General features: G+C 58.1%; 2 protein-coding genes across 3 annotated transcripts in view; both read left to right on the forward strand.

The window, feature by feature from the left end:
• The window catches only part of NLRP12 (NLR family pyrin domain containing 12), a 726895-nt gene that overhangs the window by 144641 nt on the left and 561439 nt on the right, over nt 1-20815 (forward strand).
• Nucleotides 1799-15370, forward strand: TTYH1 (tweety family member 1). 2 transcript variants are annotated; one of them, XM_065899654.1, is made up of 14 exons: nt 1799-2002; nt 4286-4464; nt 6341-6452; nt 7266-7486; nt 9912-10007; nt 11280-11352; nt 11680-11755; nt 12263-12318; nt 12462-12554; nt 12802-12894; nt 14166-14308; nt 14436-14481; nt 14825-14905; nt 15029-15370. In XM_065899654.1, the coding sequence occupies exons 1-13, from the start codon at nt 1877-1879 to the stop codon at nt 14861-14863; spliced, it is 1353 nt and encodes a 450-aa protein (XP_065755726.1). In that variant the 5' UTR covers nt 1799-1876; the 3' UTR covers nt 14864-14905; nt 15029-15370. The 2 variants fall into 2 exon arrangements, with proteins under 2 accessions (XP_065755726.1, XP_065755725.1); XM_065899653.1 differs by lacking the exon at nt 14436-14481 and having other exon boundaries at nt 1877-2002; nt 15029-15062.

Raw genomic sequence — 20815 nt, forward strand, 5'->3', positions numbered from 1 at the left:
GTCAGGAGGCCTTCCTGGAAGAGGCAGCATTGCTGCCTCTCTCTGGCTTCCTTCCTGCCTCTCTGGGCTGCTCCTTCTCAGCCTCTTTGTGGGCCCATTTCCCTCCGCTTGCCCCTTCCTCGGCAGTGCTGCTCGGCGTCTGGCTAGACCAGAGCTTACAAAACAGCCAGCATCAGCCCACACGGTATTTTTTTTGTATTTGAATTAGCTTTAACATTTAAAAGCTGAGGGATTTTGCTTTTAAAAATATCCATATTTCTGTCGTCTCTTGGAAATTTGAAACATCTGGCGATGCTGTGTCCCTCTCCCCACATGGCAAGAATTGGCTGAAACAAAATATCAATAGCAACAACCTGTGCTCTGAGCCCTCCCCCACGCTGGGGGTGGGGGTCCTAACGCACCCAAGCCCTGAGTTCACACCTATAGAGTTTGGGATGGTATTGGAACGGTATTCAGCCAAGAACCCTGCAAATGCTCAGGGACCACCCTGGAATAACCATTCATCTTCCCCAGGAGAAGCAGACCCAGGAAACAATAGCAGGAGATCAAGGAGAACAAATCTCTATCGGACAGCATCTCAGTCTCCCATTCATCACCATCCTCATCATCACCTTCATCATATCATTGTCACCATCCACAGCACCATAATCTTCATCATCGTCGTTACCATCATTATCCCTAGGACCATCACTACCACCGGTATTTTTCTCCCTAGTAATGAGATGGGCAACTACCCCCCAGCCCTTTCTCACCAATCGGGAGCAAAATATTGGGATGAGATGGGTGGAGCGCTATCTCCCCTTTCTCCCCCCTGCCCATCACATCCCCCCACGAGGGAGGCCATGTGTGTGGGGACGCCAGGTGGCGAAGTCTAGCCCAGCTTCACAGGGGTGGGGGAACCCCTGGGGACCTTAGTTTTGACTTCAGCAGTGACTGGCTGGGTGGTAACGTTGAAGCAGCCAGGTCCCCTCTACTTCCTCCCCTACCAGTGCGTTTGCAGTGGGTTCCAGCAGAGGTAGCGGCTGGAAAAACACTTTGTAAACTGTAAAGTCAATGACAAGGGCAGGTGGATCCTTGTATACATTGAAGTCTTTCTTAATCAGTTTAGAGAGGTTCTTTAACACATGGGAGGCATCCTTATAAAGATGGGAGGGGGTCCCCCAAATAGATGAGCAAGTTCTTGGAGTGGGAAGAACCCTTCTGCACGTGCCAGGGGTCCTTACTGCAGACATGCGGGTGTACTTTCTGGAGTGCTCTATACACAAAGGGACGTTTGGGTCTAGAAGCTGTGTCCTTATACAGATTTTTTTTTTTTAAGTGGGAGAAGCCTTTTAACCCACATGGAGGCGTCCTTTACAGGTGAGAGTACGCTTACATAAGTGAGGGGGTTTTTATTGATGCAACTGACCATGATTTGTAACTGATCATTATTTGTAAAATGCTGCGCAAACACGAGCGACCTCTGCACAGACACGAAGGTTCTTCCTAAAGATAAAGGGCTCGTTACGCTGTAGGGTGATATAACAGTATGAGCAGCTTTCTACTGCATGTCGCTGTTCAGCCGAGCTCCGTTGGGCCGCCTATGCGAGCAGCGCGGTACCTGCGCGGGGGGCCGCAGGTGGGAGCCGCCGCCACCGAGGGGGCGCGGGGAGCCCGACTCGCGGTACCGCAGTCCCCCCCTCAGCCGCCAGGGGCAGCACCATCCCTGCCCTGCCCGCGCCTCCCCCCTCCTCCCCCAATCTCCGCCCCCCACCCCCTCCCTCCCCCCCGCTCGCTCCCCTGAGCCCCGCCAGACCCCGCTCAGCCCGCGCCCCGCTCCGCTGCCGAGGCTCCCGCAGCCCCGGCGTCCGCCCCGCTGAGCCCTCCCCCGGGGGCCATGGGGACGCCCCCGGGCTACCGACCTTCGGCTTGGGTGCATCTGCTCCACCAGCTGCCCCGCGCCGACTTCCAGCTCCGCCCGGTGCCCAGCGGTTTCGCGCCCCAAGAACAAGAATACCAGCAGGTGGGCGCGGGCACGGGGTCCTGGGGGCGGGGGTTGGGAGCTGGGTGACGGATTCCTGTGTTCTCTGGGGGTGGGAGCCGGGCCGGGACTTTGGGGTACCTGAGGCAGCGAGAGCCTGGCGTTCCCGTACCTGGAGGTTCCCCTGGGAACCTCCTTAAATGCGGGAGGGCTGGGGCCTGGACCCCTGGATCTCAGAGGAGGGAGGGGACTGGGGGCCCTTGGATTCCCGGGTCTCTGAGAGCTGCGCGGGAAGCTAGGGTCATCGGGGGGGGTAGGTCCATCATGTCCTAAAAGACGACCCCTTCCCTCACGGGATCAGGGCAATGCAGTTAAATGCGTCCCAGTTCAGGTGGGACCCAGGAGATATAGAGGAGCTGACATGGTGGAGAGGAAGAAAGCTGGAGGTGCCCTGATTCTGGGACGGGATTGAGACCTGAAATGGGGAAGCGGGTGAGGGGTTTTAGGGCTGGAGCTGGGAAAAACAGGTGGAGGCGCTGGGAGAGACTTCCAGCCTGTCCCAGGACGGAAGGGGCAGTCAGTCAGGTCGCTGGAGGGGGGGTGAGGATGAGGTTCGGTTTGGGGACTGGAGGATGACAGAAACGGGGCCAGAGGGTGGGGCTGGGTGGGAACCTTAAGGAAACCGGGGTCCCTGGGGAAGGGGGCCCAGCCTGGGTCAGCTCCAATAGGGGCGAAAGAACTGTCCCCTGACCCAGTTTAATTCAAGTCCTTGACTTTGAGATTAATGAGCAAGGCTTGGCGGAGCTGGGGATGGGGTAGGGGGTGGGCAGGATGGTGGAGCCCTGGGATGGGTCCTGGGCCCTGCCTGTAAGGTCTGAGCCCCTCAGATCTGTCCTGGGGGGCTCCCGGGATAGGGGGCTGGGGATTGGCAAGCTTAGAAGGAGGGGGGTCCCAGGAAAGCAGAGAGGGGGACGTGTGCTGTGTTCTGAGCTATTTGGGTCATGGCTGCGCTGAGCCGGCCGTAAGCAGCTCCTCCCGCCGACTCCACGCCGCTCTGTCCCCACCAAACGGGGACTGCCAGCCCCTCTACCACAGCCTGCTGGTTACACAATCCCAGCCTCCAGGGCCAGTCCACGGTCACCTGCTCACGGCCAAGGAGACCTCCCCACACGGATGCCACACGCGGGGTCCCCACCCCAGCCACCGCCAGAGGCACTCAGGGAGGCTCACTCTGCCCCCCCCCTCCCGTCAACAACAGTCAGGGTGACAGTGCCGGGACACACACCCCAGGAGGGGACAGCTGGGAAAATAATCAGGGACTGGGTGCCACCGTGCTGTGGGGACACACACACACACTCTCTCACACATGCATTCACACTCACGCACATATACACACATATACACCCACATACAGATACATGTATACACACCCATACACTCACACATGTATACACACACCCACACCTTCACATTTACACACATATTCCTGCACTCGTACAGATGGTCACACGCATGCGTCAAGTATACACACATTCACACACTCATATGTTCACATATACACACTCACACATACATTCACACACTACCTCGTTCCCTCTCTCTCTCCTCCCCCCCCATACCCCTCTCGCCCCTGCTCTGTCTTCACTCTCCCAGCCTCCCAGTGCCCAGCTCTGAGTTGCACGAGCGTGCGCACGCGTGCACACACGCACGCACACAGTGTCACGGAGGCTGTCACGCCCCCTCCCCCTGAGTCCCTGGGTGACAGACTCACACTGCGGTGGGTGGGCAGAGCTCAGCATCAGGGGAGAGAGGAAGCAAACAGCGAGTGGGGAGGACCAGTGTGGGGGAGAGGGGAGGGAGTAGGAAGCCTACCACCCCCAACCTGGCACGCATCGCCAGGAACAGGTGCCCCCCCCAGACCCCCGATCCCACAAGAGTCTGGGGTCCGGGTCTTGGCATGTCCTTGGATGGTACTTCATTCCAACTACCTGGTTTTGGTGTGGAGGAAACCGAGGCTCAGAGAGGGGAGGGCCCCTGCCAAAGGTCACACGGCCTTTGGAGGGCAGAGCAGAAGTTGAACCCAAGACTTGGGCCTCCCAGTTGGAAGCTCCCTTCAGCCCCAAGTCCCAGAGCCCTGGCTGCCAGCCTGGGAGGGGCTGGGAATGACATCTTTCCTCACAAACCTGAAAACCACGGCTTGGGCTTGGCCCCCCAGCTAGCCAGGGGTGCCTTCCACCTGCACTGAGATCCCAAAGCCAGAACCTTCAGACACACAGGGAGGGAGCCCGGGACCCCTCTGATGCCTGATGTCACCCCCTTCCCCAGGCCCTGTTGCTGGTGGTGGCCTTGGCAGGCCTGGGCTTGGGCCTGAGCCTCATTTTCATTGCTGTCTACCTCATACGTTTCTGCTGCTGCCGGCCCCCAGAGCCGCCCGGGGCCAAGAGCCCTCCGCCTGGGGGAGGCTGTGTCACTTGGAGCTGCATTGCTGCCCTTCTCGTCGGCTGGTAATGGGGCCCCAGGGTGGGTGGACACTGGGGATGGGGCTCCCCAAGCTCTCTATCAGTCAGTCTTCCTGGTGGTGTCCCAGCAGGGGAGAATTGCTCCCATTTGACGGATGGAGAGACCAAGGTCCAAGAGGAAAAGTGACTTCCCAAGGGCAGCCAGCCTGGCAGGATGGTCTAGGGGCTAAAGGCTGGGCAGTCAGACTGCCTGGGTTTGGTGGCTCTGCCGTGGAACAGCTGTGTGACCTAGGCGAGTGGTGTAGTTTCTCCAGGCCTCGGTTTCCACATCTCTAAAATGGGCACTGTAGTCACACCCACCTCCTGCTTGTGGTGCGATTAAATGAAATGTACAGTGCCTGGTTCACAGCTGGACGCCATAAATGTGAACTAGGGATGTCATTCATTAACTCATCCATTCATTCATTCAGCAACTATTTCCTGAGTACCTACTATGTGCCAGGAAATACTGACTAAGCCAGACATGGTCCCCGCCCTCGTGAAGCTGATGTATCCCGGTCAGGGACAGTAAAGGCATATCTACAATCCAGGAGCAGCCCTGAGCTGGTCTAACTCCTTCCCACGGTAACCCTGCCGGGTTCAGAGTTGTCACAACCAGTTTTGAAGAGGGAGGCTCAGGGAGAGGCAACCTTTCGAGGCCAGGTGGGCCAAGTGGAGATTCAGACCCCAAAGCCCCTAGGAGCCCGGGGGCCACCTTCTGGGACACCCTCAGGGGTGGGAGAAACAGGGCACGTGGGGACGCGCCATTTACCAGGAGCTAGCTCTGGGCGCAGCCCCTCCCCTCAGGGCAGCACCCACCCCTCAGGGCAGATCTGGGCGCTCAGGACTTGCCCCCGACCTGGGGCTTGGGGGCGGGGAGGGCGGCAGCGGCCGGAAAGCGGCTAGTCCCACCCCACCCCCGCCAGCATGGGCCGCGCCGCCGCGGGGAGCGTGGGCGTGTGGAGGTGGAGGTGGGGGAGGGGGCTGGGAGTCCCAAGGTGCTTCCTCTTCGCGCTCTCCCGCGTGGAGGGGGGCGGGGAGGAGGACAGAGGCCCTGTGCGGGAGAGGCACGGCCAGCCCCCGTGGCCGGGAAACAAGAGCAGCTTTGTAGCACTGTGAACAATGGGTGCGGGCGCTGGAGCCAGCGCCGTCACATCCCGGGGCAGGGGGCGGGGGCCTGCGCAGCGCGGGGCTGGGAGCTGTGAGGGCGTCGGGGCGTCCGCCGCCACGCTCCAGGCCCGGCCCCCTCCGCGGAGGGACTCAGTGTGTTGCGGGGGGTGAGGGAGGGGGCCCGTATTCAGGCTCCACAATGGAGCTCTGTGTGCCTGCAACCGAGGGGCGGGGGCGCCCGGCTTCTGGCCCGTTGGGCCCACATTCCCTCGCTTCCCTCCCAGCCGTCCAGAAGCTTGGCTCCTGGGGGTGGGGGGAGACTGGGAGCTCCAGGCCTGGGGTCCCCCAGGAGGCGGGGGAGGGGACGGCTGCATCCTGAAGGGACAGGTGCTGAGGACCCCGGATACTTGGGGAAAGGGTGGAGGGCCTGGGTGCGGGCTGGCAGTCACTAGAGGGGAGGACCTCCCGTCCTGGGGCTGGGCATGGCAGGGTTTCACTCCGGGGAGGTGCGAGTTAAATCTGGGGGCCTGCTCCCCTCCACCTCTCCACCCACCATTAGCATCACAATGACGTCCCTGGGCCGGGGGAGTGAGACCTTCCCGTTACCTTGGCAACTGGTGGGGGCCAGGCTGGAGACGTTCCTTTCCCACGATGGGCCGGACCAATGGGATGGGGTGGGAGATGGGATTGGGTGTGTGAGGAGGTGGGGGGGGGCGTGGCGGCCCCCAGGGTCCCAGGACCGGTTGTGATTTCCCTTCCCTCCTCCTCTTAGCACTGGCATTGGCATCGGTTTCTATGGCAACAGCGAGACCAGTGATGGGGTGTCCCAGCTCAGCTCTGCACTGCGGCATGCCAACCACACACTCACTGCCATTGACCACCTGGTGAGGGGCCAGGCACTGGCCAGACCCCAGACCCACACCCAGACTGGTTCCCCACACCCGGGCAAAGGGCCCCTCCCAGGAAAACAGGATCTAAACTCAGAGCCAAGACCTCAGACTCAGAATGTCAGGTTCCAACCTGCAGATCTCAGACTGTATGCCCAGCCCCCAACCCTGACTACAGATTAGGGCCTCACACATGGCGCCATCAGAACCTTAGCCCAGATCTGGGCTTCCAGACTCAGTCACACGCAGCCCCAGCCTTGGACTTCAGCTCACAGCCCAAACCATTCAGAGACCAAACACCAAAACCCAGCCCGTGCCCTCAGGTCAGACCCAGGACAGAGACCGGATCCTTGGCCCAGGTGCAAGGTTAAAGACCTCAGCGCTCAGACCCAGGACTCAGACGAGAAGCCTCACTCTCATCCCCAGCCCCAGGACGCCAGACCCGGCGCTGAGCCCCAGCCCGACCTCAGGCCTTAGATTTCATGTCCGGTTGCAACCCTGGAACCCAGACGTGAGACCCCAGACTCAGGAAGGCAGATGCCAGGGTCAGACCTAGGATCCCAGACTTAACCTCAGTTCTGGAGCTCAAGCCACTGACCTCTCCGAGCTCCTGACAGAAGCCACAGAACTGCATGAGCTGGACCGCAGAGCCCCTTCCTTCCCTTCCTCAATCCTCAGATGCCCTAGCGCCCAGATCTCAGATACCCACCCCTGCTCACTCCTACTTCGCCCCCCCCCAGCCCTGTCGCCCAACCCCTGGCCGCCCCAGAGAACGCCCTCCCCCGACTCCAGGCCCACCCCTGTGCGCAGGTGTTGGAGATGGTGGAGAGGTTGGATGAGGCCGTGAGGACAGAGCTGACCACTCTGGAGGAGGTGCTGACGCAGCGCACGGAGCTGGTGGCGGCCACCCGGGGGGCTCGGCGGCAGGCGGAAGCCGTGGCCCAGCAGCTCCAGGGGCTGGCCTTCTGGCAGGGAGTGCCCCTGAGCCCCGTGCAAGTAGCTGAAGATGTGTCCTTTGTGGAGGAGTACAGGTAGGTGACCGCTCTATCTGCTCCGTGTGGCAGGGAACCCCTGCCTGGGTGATTGTGCCCCCAGGGGACATTGGGGGACATATCTGGGGGGGTCACAACTGGGGGAGGGGATGCTACTGGCACCAGGTGGGCAGAGACCAGAGATGCTACTGAATATCCTACAGTGCACAGGACAGCCCCCAACGGCAAAGGGTTATCTGTGCTAAGTGTCAGTAAGTGACAGCAACCCTGGCGTAGAGAGGCGGACCGAGTGATGGCGTGCCCGCTCACGTGTCCATCCGTTTACTCCCTCCCTCAATGTATTCACTCCTTCGTTCACTCGTCCTTGACTCAGCCATTCCTCAAGTCACTCTTGCACTTCACTCATGGAATCTCAGACTAACCAGGTCACTCCCTCGGTTGTCCAGCTGACGCGTGTATCCATCCAACAGATGTTTATTTACACCTTCTGGTGAGAGAGGTGTACCCCAATGGTCAGGACCATGAGCTCTAAAGCCAGACGGCCCTCCCTAACCACGTGATCTTAAATAAGGTACATACCAGCTCTGTGCCTCAGTGTTCCCACCTGGTACCCGTGGGAATAATGGGTAGCAATACCCTCATTGGATTGTGGAGGGTCTGTCGAGTCACTATCTGTCAAGTGCTTACAGGGGCGACCAGCACACATCATATAGGTGTCTGTAAAATATGGTTTTTTTTAAGATAGAACGATGAACAATGAATCCTGCCTGTCTCATGGTGGGCGGACCAATAAGAAATGCATGAATGAGATATTGTCTGTAAGGTGGTGAGTGTTAAGAGCTCTGGAGAAGAGTAGGTGGGAGACGGGAACGGGATGGTCTGGAGACAGAGGATGGCAGTTTTGGGAGTTGGGGGGGGGTCATCCGGGAAGGCCACACTGAGAAGGTGACATTTGAAGGACATCTGGGACGGCCATCTTTCCCAGCAGCCAGCATGACGGAGTGTCCTCATTGCTTCGTCCGCAAGGAATTATTTCTTTTGTTCATCCGACAACTGAGGGTCCCAACCAGACATGGGAGCAGAGACAGGGAAGACTTGGTCCTGGATTCTGTGCTCCAGGAGGGCAGGCAGACCTGGGCTGAAGGAGTCCGCAATGAGGAACCCCCCTGCAGGGCATCAGACAGGCCTGGGTCCCAGTGAGTTCAAGTTCTGGGTTCTGGCCAAGCTCAGGGGTGCAGGCCCTGGGCCTCAGCCCTGTTTCAGCAGGGGCTGAGGGTAGCTGTGTGGACTACACCTGGGTGAGGCAGACCCATCATTAACGGGAAATAGCCTCTGGGTTCACCAATACAAGAGTGCCTGACACTTGGGAGTCCTTCAAGGAACATGGCCGGCTTCCTGGAAGGAAATCGGGGCCCCCAGCGGGAGAGCTTTGCTGGGGGAGTTCTTGGTGGCTTAGGGCAGAAGTGCTACCTGCCCCTGAGGGAAGTGAAGTGAAGCTGGGACACACGAGCTGGCGGTGGGGACATGGGGAGCAACGGCCTGGAGGTCAGCTGGAGCCGCTGGGTCCAGCTTCTCCTTTCCGGGGACAGCCTGACCAGCCAGCAGTCCAGGAAAGAAGGGCACAGTGAGTCCCCACAGGGGTCTGAGCAGAGGCTGCCACGGAGGGGGGTGGCCGTTCCCTTGCCGCTCTGGCGACGTGGGGATCGCTGAGAGCGATGCTATTTATTGAGCATCTCCTAAGTGCCAGGCGCTGTGCTGCGGCCCCATGTACAGATGTACAGATGCGGCCTCATGTCCAGATTCACTCTGCATGAACTGACCATTAGCTAATACTGAATTCTTAAATGACATTAAAAGTTTCCTGATTCGTCTTCAAGCTGATATTTAAGTGCGTCCATATTGGCGCTCTTCTCGGTGCTCTGTGTGTCTCTACTCTAGCCTCACGACGACCCTCGCAAGTAGGTGCTGCTGTTCTCCCCGAGTTACTGGCGGGGAAGCCGAGACACAGGAGGCAAGGTTACTGAGACCCAAGTTGCAGGCAGGCAGGAAGCGGAGGGGCTGGCACTGCGACCCAGGCCGTCTGCCTGCAGACACTGAGCCCTCGGGTCGTGCCCTGTGTCGCTGAGTACATGCCTGGGAATGAGTCCCTCTGCCCTCCAGGCTGGGGTGGAGGGGCTGGGGCCCTGAGAGCGTGCCACTCACAGGGTTCATGCGGGGTTCGGTCAGGGTACAGTCCTGGGACCTGTGTTCTAAATGGCTCTAGTGGCCGGCCTCCCAGTGCACCCACTTCACAGATGGGCCTGGCTGTGGCCTGGAGACTGGGCATCAGGGAGACCACGTGTGCAGGCAGAGCCGGGAGAACGGGCAGGTGCTGGCACCCTCTGCCGAGTCCCGGTCTGGGAGCCTGGGCCCGTGAAAGGCTGGATTTGCTGCTTCAGCCTCAGCCCCGTCACCCCCTCCCCAGGTGGCTGGCCTACGTCCTCCTGCTGCTCCTGGAGCTGCTGGTCTGCCTCTTCACCCTCCTGGGCCTGGCGAAGCAGAGCAGGTGGCTTGTGATTGTGTAAGTCTGGGTGGCTTCCTGGCGGTGGCACGTGTCACTGAGATCCCACAGCGCTCTTCCGAGAGGGGCCACGGTCCTTCCCAGGTTTCATTCCTTTGTCCCACGAACCTCCATGGAGTTCCTGGGCTGGGGTGGCACATAGAGATCAGGCTCAGAGCTGCCCAGGAAGGTGGCGGGCAGGAAACAGGCTGTCCTCACAGCAAGAAGTGCCCCCGAATCCTAGAAAAGCAATGATGGTGATGCTTGTGCTGAGGATTGGGGTGATCACTGACCCTCTCGGTTGCTACGGCAACCCTGTGAAGGAGGTGCCTGGCAGATGCCTACTGGAAGATGAGGGCCCTGAGGCAGAAAGCTGTCACGTGGCCTGGCGGAATTGAGGACCACCCTCTTAAAGGTTCATTCTGTATGCCCGATGCTCTTCTGGAACCCTCGCACTAACCCTATGAGGAGGCCCTTTCCTTCTCCCCATGTAACAGAAAGGGAGACTGGTGCTCAGAGAGGTTAGGCCACTTGCCCAAGGCTGCACAGCCAGAAAGTGCTGGAGCTGGGATTCCACCTAGGCCAACCTATTCCACTTGGAGGAGCCTTTGTATCCTCCCTGGCCCTGAGGGGGGCCACGCTTGTGCCCGCCACCATTCCCACACTCCCCCCGGGGTGAGAGGTCCTGCCATCCCATCCAGGCCGCCCTGAAGCTTGAAGATGGTAAAGCACAGTGGGCAGGGCAGGTCTGGGGCTTGGGGCCAGACCTTCAGTTTGGCTCCCTCCAGGTGCCCTTCTTTCTTGCTGACCACCCTCAAAGGCTGATTCCCCACCCCCCCCACCCGAACCCCATCCCCAGAGAAAACCTGGAAGGCAGTTTCAGCCCTGGAGCTGTCTCCACTCCTGGGAGGAGGAGTCTGGGCTGAGAGGGAGGCTGACCAAGCAATGGGTGAACCTGGGAGCAAGGTCCTGCGGAATTCAGAGCAGGGAGATGGGGCCCAGGGGTGGGCGGTCCGGAGCAAGGCGGGAACAGACGTGGGCTGGATCCGGCCAGCCCCTCACCCCGTATCCTCCCCCAGCAGGGCCAGGTGTTCAGTTTGACGTCAGCAGCCACGGGTCCACACCTCTCCCCCAACAGCTCCTCTGCCCCTAGTTGTTATCCTCTTGGCTCCAGAGGTGGGTGGAGGGTAGGGCTGGGGCTGTGATGGGATTAGGGGTGGGGGAAGGGAAGAGGTGAGGTGGGAGATTAAGAACCCCAGAACCCCCAAGTCCAATCCCTCCTGCCCACCGTAGGATGACGGTGATGAGTCTCCTGGTTCTTGTCCTGAGCTGGGGCTCCATGGGCCTGGAGGCAGCTACGGCCGTGGTGAGTGGTGTGGGACAGGCCCTTGGGCTCCAAGACTTAAGGGTGCCAAAGGCCCCTAACTCCTGGATCCTGGGGCAGGATGGGAATAAATGCCTTAGGTCCTGAGAGGAAAGACTTGGGGGCCAGGAACACAGGTTCTGAAGTTTCCAGCCAGTTTCCTAGGTCCCGAGGGCCTGGACTTCTGGACACTTGGGTCTGAGGGAGGAGGGACTGGGGGTCTGGACTCCTGGGTCTGAGGGAGGGGGGGCTAGAGGGCACTCAGTTCTGTGGGAGTGTGGAATGGGGGCAGTTTCTGTTCTGAGCCCCCTTTCCTGCTGCCCCTCTCAGGGCCTCAGCGACTTCTGCTCCAGTCCGGACACCTACATCCTGAACCTGACCCGGGAGGAGACTGGCCTTGGCTCAGGTGATCGCATCTCCAGGCGCACGCCCTGGGTCCTCGGGCCTCTCTGCGCGGTCCTCCTGGGATGGGGTGAGGGTGAGCAGCCAGCTGCCAGGCCCTGCCCCATTCTGCAGAAGCTCTCGGCACCTCCCCTGGTGCGCTGGAACAGAGGGAGGGATAAAGATGATGGAGTCAGGAGAAAGGGGTCCTCAGGCTGGAGCTGAGGTGTGGGAGGATTTGGCCACTTGGAGAAAATGGGGGGAGCACAGTTGAGTCAAGGGGAGGGTGGCAGAAGCAGGGGCTCCCCGGGAGTGTGTAGATCAGCGTGTTTCTGGCTGTGGCTGGAGCAGAAGGGATTAGGGGCCGGGAGGGCTGCCAGTCTCAGAATGCGAGGTCATTGGGACCACAGGAGGGTCCTGAGCTGGGAGGGGTGGAAAGTGTGGCCTTGCCCCCTCCCGCCTTTCCCCAGGGAGGCCCCGGGGCTCAGGCTCACAGCCTCCCCCCTCTTCCCCTCTTCCCTTGCCGCTTCAGACATCCTGAACTATTATTTCCTCTGCAACCAGGCCGTCTCCAACCCCTTTCAACAGGTTAGGGCTGCGGGCAAGGGAACCGGGTGGAGGAGGCGCGCGGCTGGGGCCTAGACTTAGGGATGCTGGGGGAGGATGAAGGCGCCAAGTGGGCGGGGGGTGTCAACCGCTGGGTCCTCCTCCCTCCTTCTGGCTTCCCGCAGAGGCTGACTCTGTCCCAGCGAGCTCTGGCCAACATCCACTCCCAGCTGCAGGGGCTGGAGCGAGAAGCTGTCCCCCAGTTCCCTTCTGCTCAGGTCGGCGGGGCCGGGTGCTCCTTCTGCACCCCGACTCCCAGGGGAAGGAGGGGAGGGAACCTGGGTGTGTGGGCAGAGCCTTAGAAAAGGGGCGGGGCGGTGGCTGTGGGCCGGGGGTCCGCAGAAAGGGGCGGGGCGGCAGCTGTGGGTGGGGCCCTGGCTTTGTGAGCCCGCCGAAAGGGGCGGGGCCTGAAGAGATGGGCGGAGCCTGAAGAGTTCCTGAGATAACAACCCCCTGCCACCGCAGAAGCCTCTGCTGTCCTTGGAGGAGACGCTGAATGTGACAGAAGGAAACTTCCACCAGTTGGTGGCACTGCTGCACTGTCGTGGCCTGCACAAGGTGACCCCTGTCGCCCTCCCCGAATTCTTCTCGCAGGGGAGCCTCTGCCTAGACCCAGAAACCTAGGAATATCCTTTCTGCTTCCTGTTCATTCCTCCAGCAAGTTCTGCTGGCCCTTCTGAAGCCCGTCTGGGCTCTGAGCACAGCTCACACTGTCACCGCTGCTCCCGGCCCCAGGGCCTCTTCCCTGTTCCCTGCTTGCCTGCCTCCATCTGTCCTCCGCACAGCAGCCAACAGCCCAGTGAGCCTTTTAAGCACAATCTGATCTTCCTGCGCTTAAAACCCGCAGTTACCCCTGCAGGCGGATTAAGGTCCTGGCTTCTCGCCTGACCTCGGGGGCGGTTTCGGCCTCAGCCCTTTGCTTCCCCCTAGCCCGCACCCCTTCCCCCAGCAGCCTTGCGGGTCTCCCAGACAGCAGTCCCCCACCTCCCATCGGCCGGGTTCCTTCCTGCTGGTGCCATCTTGCTGTCGGGACCCCAGTACTGCTTTCCAAACCCCCTCTCTCATTAGCTCATTGTGGTCTGAAGCGACCTTCTGGGGCCTGGTTGCTGAAGTTTCCCCGGTACTTGGAGCAATGCCTGGCACAGAGCAGGCCCTCGGCCAGCCCCTGCTGAATGACTTATGGCTGGCCATTCAGGAAATGGTGCTTCTGCCGATTTCCGGGGATGACAGTAATGTCAGCCAGTGTTTACTGAGTGTGCGTTATGTGTAGGGGGCATTTCTATACCAGTTGTTCTTCTAAGCCTTATTCTCAGTGTTGTTCTAAGCCAGCGATTTTGCCCCAGGGGATGGTGGCAATGTGTGGAGACATGTTCGGGTGTCACGGCTGGGTGGGAGGGGTGCTACTGGCATCTCGTGGCTGGAGGCCAGGGCTGCTGCTCAGGGACCTGCAGTGCAGAGGCACCACCCCCCGCTGCCACCCCGTTCAGCACACGCACAGTGATCTGCCCCAATGTCAGACGTGTCCAGGTTGAGACGCCCGGCACTCAACCGAGGCTGAGCTGCTGTGGCGTCTGGGCGTGGGGGGTGTGGAGGGAGGGTTCTCGGTGATGGAGGGGAAGCCGCAGCTTGGGTTCCTGCTCGCAGGTGTGATAATGACAATGACCACAGCGCCTACCGTGTGCGGAGCGCTTTCTGCGTGCCAGGCCTTGTGCTGAGCACGGGCGACCGGGGAGGAAACTGAGGGACTTACTCAACGTTGCACAGCCAGGTGCACGGTCTGAGCCGTGTGCATTGCCCGCTGACGCCCTCTCCCCCGCCCCCCGCCCCAGGATTATGGCGCAGCCCTGCGGGGCCTGTGTGAGGACGCCCTGGAAGGCCTGCTCTACCTGCTGCTCTTCTCCCTCCTGTCTGCGGGGGCCCTGGCCACCGCCCTCTGCAGCCTGCCCCGCGCCTGGGCCCTCTTCCCACCCAGGTCAGGAGGGGAGGGGGGCAGGGTCTTGGCGGAGGGGATGGGGGAGAACCATTGAGCCACTGTTAGGGGGCAGCCTCCTGATGGACCCCCATCCTGTTTCTCTGCCACTTCTCCCCTTGCACCCCAGTGACGACTATGATGACACAGATGATGACGACCCTTTCAACCCTCAGGTATTGGACCCCTGGGTCTGAGGGGGGAGGGGCTGGGGGCCTGGACACCTGGGTCTGAGGGGGGAGGGGCCGGGGTCCTGGACCCCTGGGTCTGAGGGAGGAGGGGCTGGGGGCCTGGACCCCTAGGTCTGAGGGGAGAGGGGCTGGGGGCCTGGACCCCTGGGTCTGAGGGAGGAGGGGCTGGGGGCCTGGACTCCTGGGTCTGAGGGAGATGGGGCTGGGGGCCTGGACTCCTGGGTCTGAGGGGGGAGGGGCTGGGTCCTGGACCCCTGGGTCTGAGGGCCCACACTACAAAGCCAGATTCCCTAGTCATGCCCTCTCTCGCCCCACATCTCCCTGGCAGGAATCCAAGCGCTTCGTGCAGTGGCAGTCATCTATCTGAGCCCTTCCTCCATGCCAGACTGGAGCCTGTTCCCCATCTCCGGTGAGCATCTAGAGTGACACCCCAGCTCCCAAAGCCAGCCTCTGCCCTCCCTCCTTGCCTCCCTGTGGGCTCCGGGGTGGCCCTTCTGCCTGCATCTGGTCCGATCTTTGTCTCTCTCTGCAGTTCCTTCCCCAGCTGCCGGAGAAGACCCCACTAACCCAGCCTCACTGGGCTCCTACCACTAACAATTCCCTGGCTACGGACACCTTAAACAGGACTGCCTTCCCGCCTGCCCTGCCCCCTCTATGTGTCCTTAGCCCTGGAAGTAAGCCGAGGGGGTAGGCCAGGGCCCTGAGCTGGCCGGGGAGCGGGCAGACAGCCAGACCCACAGCCTCTCAGCCCTGAAGGGATGTGAGTGCCCCCACCCTACCACACCCCAGTGGGCTTAGGGCCCCTGATCTCCACTTGCGGCACCAACTTGGGAAAGGGTTGATTTGAAATAAAAGGGACGACTTTATTTTACAAGCAGCTGGGTCCTTTTTTCTCCCCTCCGCCAATCTGGCCTTGTGGTTGGGGGGTGGAGATTCTCTTCACCTCTGCTCTCACCCTGCCTCCTGGCCGTCAGGTGTTTCTCTCCTGTCTAGGCTCTGCAGCAGTTCCAAAGGGATTGTTCTTTAAAAAAAAAAAAAAAATCCCCCCCACCCCTGATCTAAAAGCAGCACACATGTCCTGACACAGGAGGAGACGCATATCCCTGGAACAGAAGACACAGCCTAGAAATAGATCTCCGTGTGTGTGTACATATGACAGAAGACAGATTTCAAGTCAGGGTGAAAAGGACTGGTTTCGAAGGAATGCTGACATGATTAGCTCTCCAGCTGGGAGAAAACAGTCTACATACAATATGGGTGGAAAGCCTAAATGTAGACAAGGGACAGAAGTATTTCAAGGGAAAAGAGGAGACTTTTGTATATTGTATATCTCGGTTGGAGGGGGAGGATTTTCAGCAAGGTATCCTAAAGACGGAAAGGAAGAGATAACTTATTTGACAACTTGTGGAGTGAAAAAAATACCGTAAAGTCAAGAGGCAAATTGACAGTCTGGGGAAAACAGTTTGTTTTTCTAACAACACACATGGCAAAGAAATAGGTAATTCTTAACACATACGTATAATCTGCAAAGCTTCCACAAACCATGAAAAAGATGACTTAACTTGAAAATAAGCAACTAAGATGAACATTCAGTGAAGTGAAAATCCCAATGCCAGTGAACAGACTAAAGGGCATTCAAACTCTAATAATTAGGAAGTGCACCGTGAAACAAGCAGAAACTTTGTTTTCACCAGCCAGTGAAAAAGAATTATTATGAAATTAAAATGATAAGATTATCATAAAAGGAAAGGAGGGCTCACGTCCCATGCTGGCAAGGATGTGTCAGAACGGCTCATGCACCACTCCTGAGGCTATGAGCTGCAGTCCAATGGAAAACATAGTCTGCTCACATGTGATAGACCCTTTGACCCGACAGTCCTACTTTTGGGAATCAATTTATGGAAATAAAGTAGAGACACGTAAGAATGTATTTTAGGCGCCATTTGCTGCAACGATACTTCGATCAGCTAAACTCTGGAAACTAAAGTCCGTGGAAAGAGGACGAGCGCGGTAAACCGCTGTACATCAGGGGTCTCGGAACGTGACAGCTCTCGGCTGGGTTTGGAATCTTGGGAGAAAGCCTGAGAGAGGAGAGATTTGAGGTGGGAGTGACAGACAATGGCTGCAGAGCGGGCAAACGCAGAGCAGGATCCCTGTGGTTAAGAGCCCAGGCCTGCTCTCGACCACCAGGTGGATGTGGGTCGTCACTCGACTAGCTGGGCCTCAGCTGTGTCATCCATCAGAAGGGTGTCAAAGACAGCTCCCCAGTCCCTCCTCAGCAATTCCAAAATCCAAAGGGCTCTGTTAGACCAAAAGTCTTCCCTGAACTCACTGGGCAGCAAAGCTCAGCCTGGCACGAGGTTACTTACAGACCATTTCCCTGCCTGGTGTGAATGTCCATCTATTTCTCTACAGAAACACCGACGGGGTTACTTCCAAGTGCTGGGCGGGGTACTGAGGGTACCGTGTCCTCTGTGGAATATGCACCATGTTCTCTCTTGAAAGTCTGAAAAACCCTGAATCCCCAAACACGTAAACAGCCCCAAGGGTTTCAGGTCAGGGCTTGTTGGCCCGGAGTGCCGGATGTCAGGTGTCCAGCGGGGGCCTGCCGTAGGGGATAGCTCCACGCTTGCTAATCATTTCCATCTTGTACACCGAAAGGAATGTTCAAGGAAGCCTTCGATGTGTGGGCCTGAAGCTGGGAGAGAGAAATGGATCACAGTTTCCAGAGAGGGACACGGGGGGGCCACCCTCATGGACTCACTAATTCTCATGACTGGGTGAGCTGTCTGGCCCTGGGGTTGGCCCATCTGCACTTTTAAGCCGCTTTGCTCTCAAATACTGCCCTCTAGTGACTCTGAGTCTGTGTCTGGAGGCTGGTGTAGGATGCTCAAAAGTACCCTGAGATTCAGGCTGCCTGATTTCCTGCCAAGGCGCCTGGGAGTGATCTTTAATCAGGAAGCCCTAACCAAGAAATAAAAAACCATTTTGGCCTAACCTTTACAAAAGGGAAATCGATTTTCATTTTTAAATGACACATATGAGGACTTCCACTTCTGAACAAGATGGAGTAACCAGGAACTGGATTTGCTGTCCTTCCTGAAACGACCAAAATGCCAGACAGAATGTGTGAAACGATGGTGCTCAAGACTTGACATCCGGCAAAGAGGGAGGAGGGAGAGTGATCCCTGAGAATTGGAAAACACCTAGGTGACCTCTGAAATTGCCACAGCCTATGAGTTTCTGACCACAGGGCAGGGTACCTCCCTAAGGCCCCACCTAAAAGTGCTCTAAAAAATGAAGTCTACTTTTTAAAAAATGCTCAAGCCAAAAGAAGGCAGAAAAAGAGGGAAAGGGGAACAAAGAAATAGGGGACAAACGGAAACCAAATAGCAAGACGATAGATTTAAATGTAACCTTACCAGCGATCACATTACAATAGTTATAAACACCTCTTTTAAAAGGCAGAGATTGTATGCTTGGGTAAAAAACAAAGATCAAACTATACGTTATGTAAAATAAACACACCTTAAATATAAAAGCTAAAAGTAAAGGGATGCTAAACGCGATGGGGTACCCTGGATTGGGCTCTGGCACATGAAGGAGAAAGGCATATAAAGGGGAAAGTGGTGAAATTCAAATACGGTCTGCAGTTAACAGTACTGTGCCGGTGTTGGTGTCTTAGTTTTAACAAACATACTACAGCATTGGGGGAAACTGGGTGTAAGGTAGGAAGGACTTTGAATTATCTTTGCAACATTTTTGTAAGCCTAAAATTAAAACAAAAAGTTTAATTAAAAAACAAGTAAAAGGATGGAAAAAAAGATCAACTGTGCTAACAGTAACAAAATGACACGCAGTTATCAACAGAAAAGTTTTTAATAACAGAAAATGGGAAGGAAATCGCTGCATCTTAAATACCCCCTGCTATAACTACAGTGACCGGCGCGTGAACCGGACTGGATAATTTTCTCAATATCAGAGCCCTGGGTGGAAACAGCTGGCATACTCAAAAGATTAGTTGCAAGGAGTTCAAAGAAGGGCCTTTTTAACTTGGGATGGTCCCAATTCCTCAGCCGGACATCGATGGCCTTTCAGGATCTGCTACCTGCCCACCTCCACAGATCTATCTCTTGACGCCAGGACCCCGCACACTTCTGTTCTGCCACAGCCACCTGACCCCCGCCGTCTCCCACGGTACGCTCGTTTCCCGCCTCTGTGTGTTAGCACACGCCATTCCCTCTGCCAGGTACGCCATTCCAGTTTTAGTTACTAGGGAAGCTCCCCTTTCCGGCTGGAGGCTGTTCTCATGTTCTCTTGCCTTCTTTGGGTCCATCATTCTCTTCCCTCGTCTTCCACATCACTACACGATGGGTAGTCTTAGAACTCTCATCACACCAATTTGTGTCTAGGAATAGTAATGGCTACCACCAACTAAACCAAAACAAGGAGGCGTGGTAGGGCGCGGAACCTGCGAACTATGCCGCGCGTGTCCCCTCGGGGCCACCGTCCCCATCCCGGCTTCCGGCTTGCATTAAGAACGCCCACCGCGTGGTTGCGTAGGCGGAAGGGGGCGTCTATTGGCTGCCTGGGGACGAGGGAGGCGGGGCGAGGCCTTCGCGTGACGTCAAGACGCCACGATCCGAGCGTCGAAGCCCAAGGAAGACAAGAGCCAGCCGGGTGGGGAGCAGTCCTGCGGCCGTGTTGCTATCATTCGGTGGCGCCGCTGACAGGTCCCAGGGGCATACGGACGAGGTGGGTGTACCGAGCGGCGGCGGGCGGGCGGGCGGAGGCGGCGTTTCCTTTTGGCCTTACGCCCCGCGGGCCCCGAGGCCTCGGCGGCGGTTGGACCAACAGACGCCGCGCGCGAGCGACGACAGGGTGTGGAGGAGCCCGGGCCACTGGGCCTGCGCACGAGTGGTGGGGAGTGCGGCTGCGCACCCTGGCGCCTGCGCCGTCGGCCTCTGCACCCGCGCTCGGAATTCTTGGGCCCAGAGCACCCCTTTTCTTCAACCCCAGTTGGCCCGGCAGTTCCTTCGGGAGGACCACGTTGACCCTGGCGACGGGCGGCCCTTGCGCTGTCTTCTTCCCCCCACCCGGGGACGTGGTGCGCACGCGCGGCTTGGCCGGGGCGGTGGCTCCGGGGCCAGTGGCGAGGATCCAGGCGAGCTCTTCCTCCACCCTAGCTCTCTTGTGCCTTCCCTGGGCCTGCGGGACGGCCAGGTGCCCCCTTGCCTCCGGTTCTCGCCCCAGCCCAGAAACCTCCTCCCTCCAGGCTCCCCCTAGACCTTACCCCCACTTTTCTTCCTGTCCCGGGGCTCCACCCACTATCCCCACTCGTGATCCCCCCACCTCCCTGCCCCCAATCTTTCCGCCCAGTTCCGTTCGGTCTCTTCTTTATGGCTTGTTTTCTCTAGGCTTTTTTCCAGTTCCAGACTCCTTACATCTCCACTTCTTGTAGGATTTTCGGGTTCTCCAGCGGGACTCGCCTTTGAGCACCCCCATACTTCTCAGTTCCTCCCTCAAGTCTAGGCCCCCCGATTCTTGCCCCCAGGACATTCCTTCATGTTCTTGCTGTCCTGTCCTCTCCACCCCACTCCAAGTCCCTAAAGATGTTTTGGACCTCTTTGGGCGTCCCCAAAGCTTTCTCACCAGACCCCCAACCAAGGGGCTCGTCTCTTCTCTTTTCCCAGGTCTATTCCTGCTTCTAGGAACCTCCCATGTACGTTTTTCTCTATCCTTAGGGGGCCTTCCTGAAATTAGTCTTTTAAGAGCTTTTTAAGAACTCATTTCTTCACTCCCAGGGTTCCTCTCTGGCACCCTCAACTTCTTCCTGCTCCAGGAGTAACTTCTAGAAATCGGCTTTTTCTCCCAGACTTCTGCATTCTCCAGTGTTCTCTTTTCTCAAGGCTTCCTCAAACGCTTCCCTCTTTACAGACTTTCTCTCAGGGGTCTTTCCAGGTCTTCCAGCCTGGAGGTTCACTTAGCCCCTGTTTATTAGAGCTTCTTCTCAGAAGCCATCTTCCTCCTTGCTCCTTGCCTGAGGTCCCCCTCCCTGCCCTCTGACGCTGTCCCTGTTTCGGGGTTTCCCTCGAACCCTTCCCTTTCTTCATATGGGTTTCTGATCCTTCTCTTTCTCTTTGGGAAACTCATTTGGACTTCCCTGTTTTCCAGTCCTTTGTTTTCCACCTAGAGCACTGCAGAGGGGCCAGGGTCTTTCCCTCAGGCTGTAGCCCTTTAATTCCACACCCAGAATTCTCTTCAGATTGTTTACCCCTTGTCTCCTCCTTTCTCAGAATCCCTTTTCTGTCGGCTTCTC

This window comes from Phocoena phocoena, chromosome 20, assembly GCF_963924675.1.
Source record: "Phocoena phocoena chromosome 20, mPhoPho1.1, whole genome shotgun sequence".
NCBI classification, from domain to species: domain Eukaryota; kingdom Metazoa; phylum Chordata; class Mammalia; order Artiodactyla; family Phocoenidae; genus Phocoena; species Phocoena phocoena.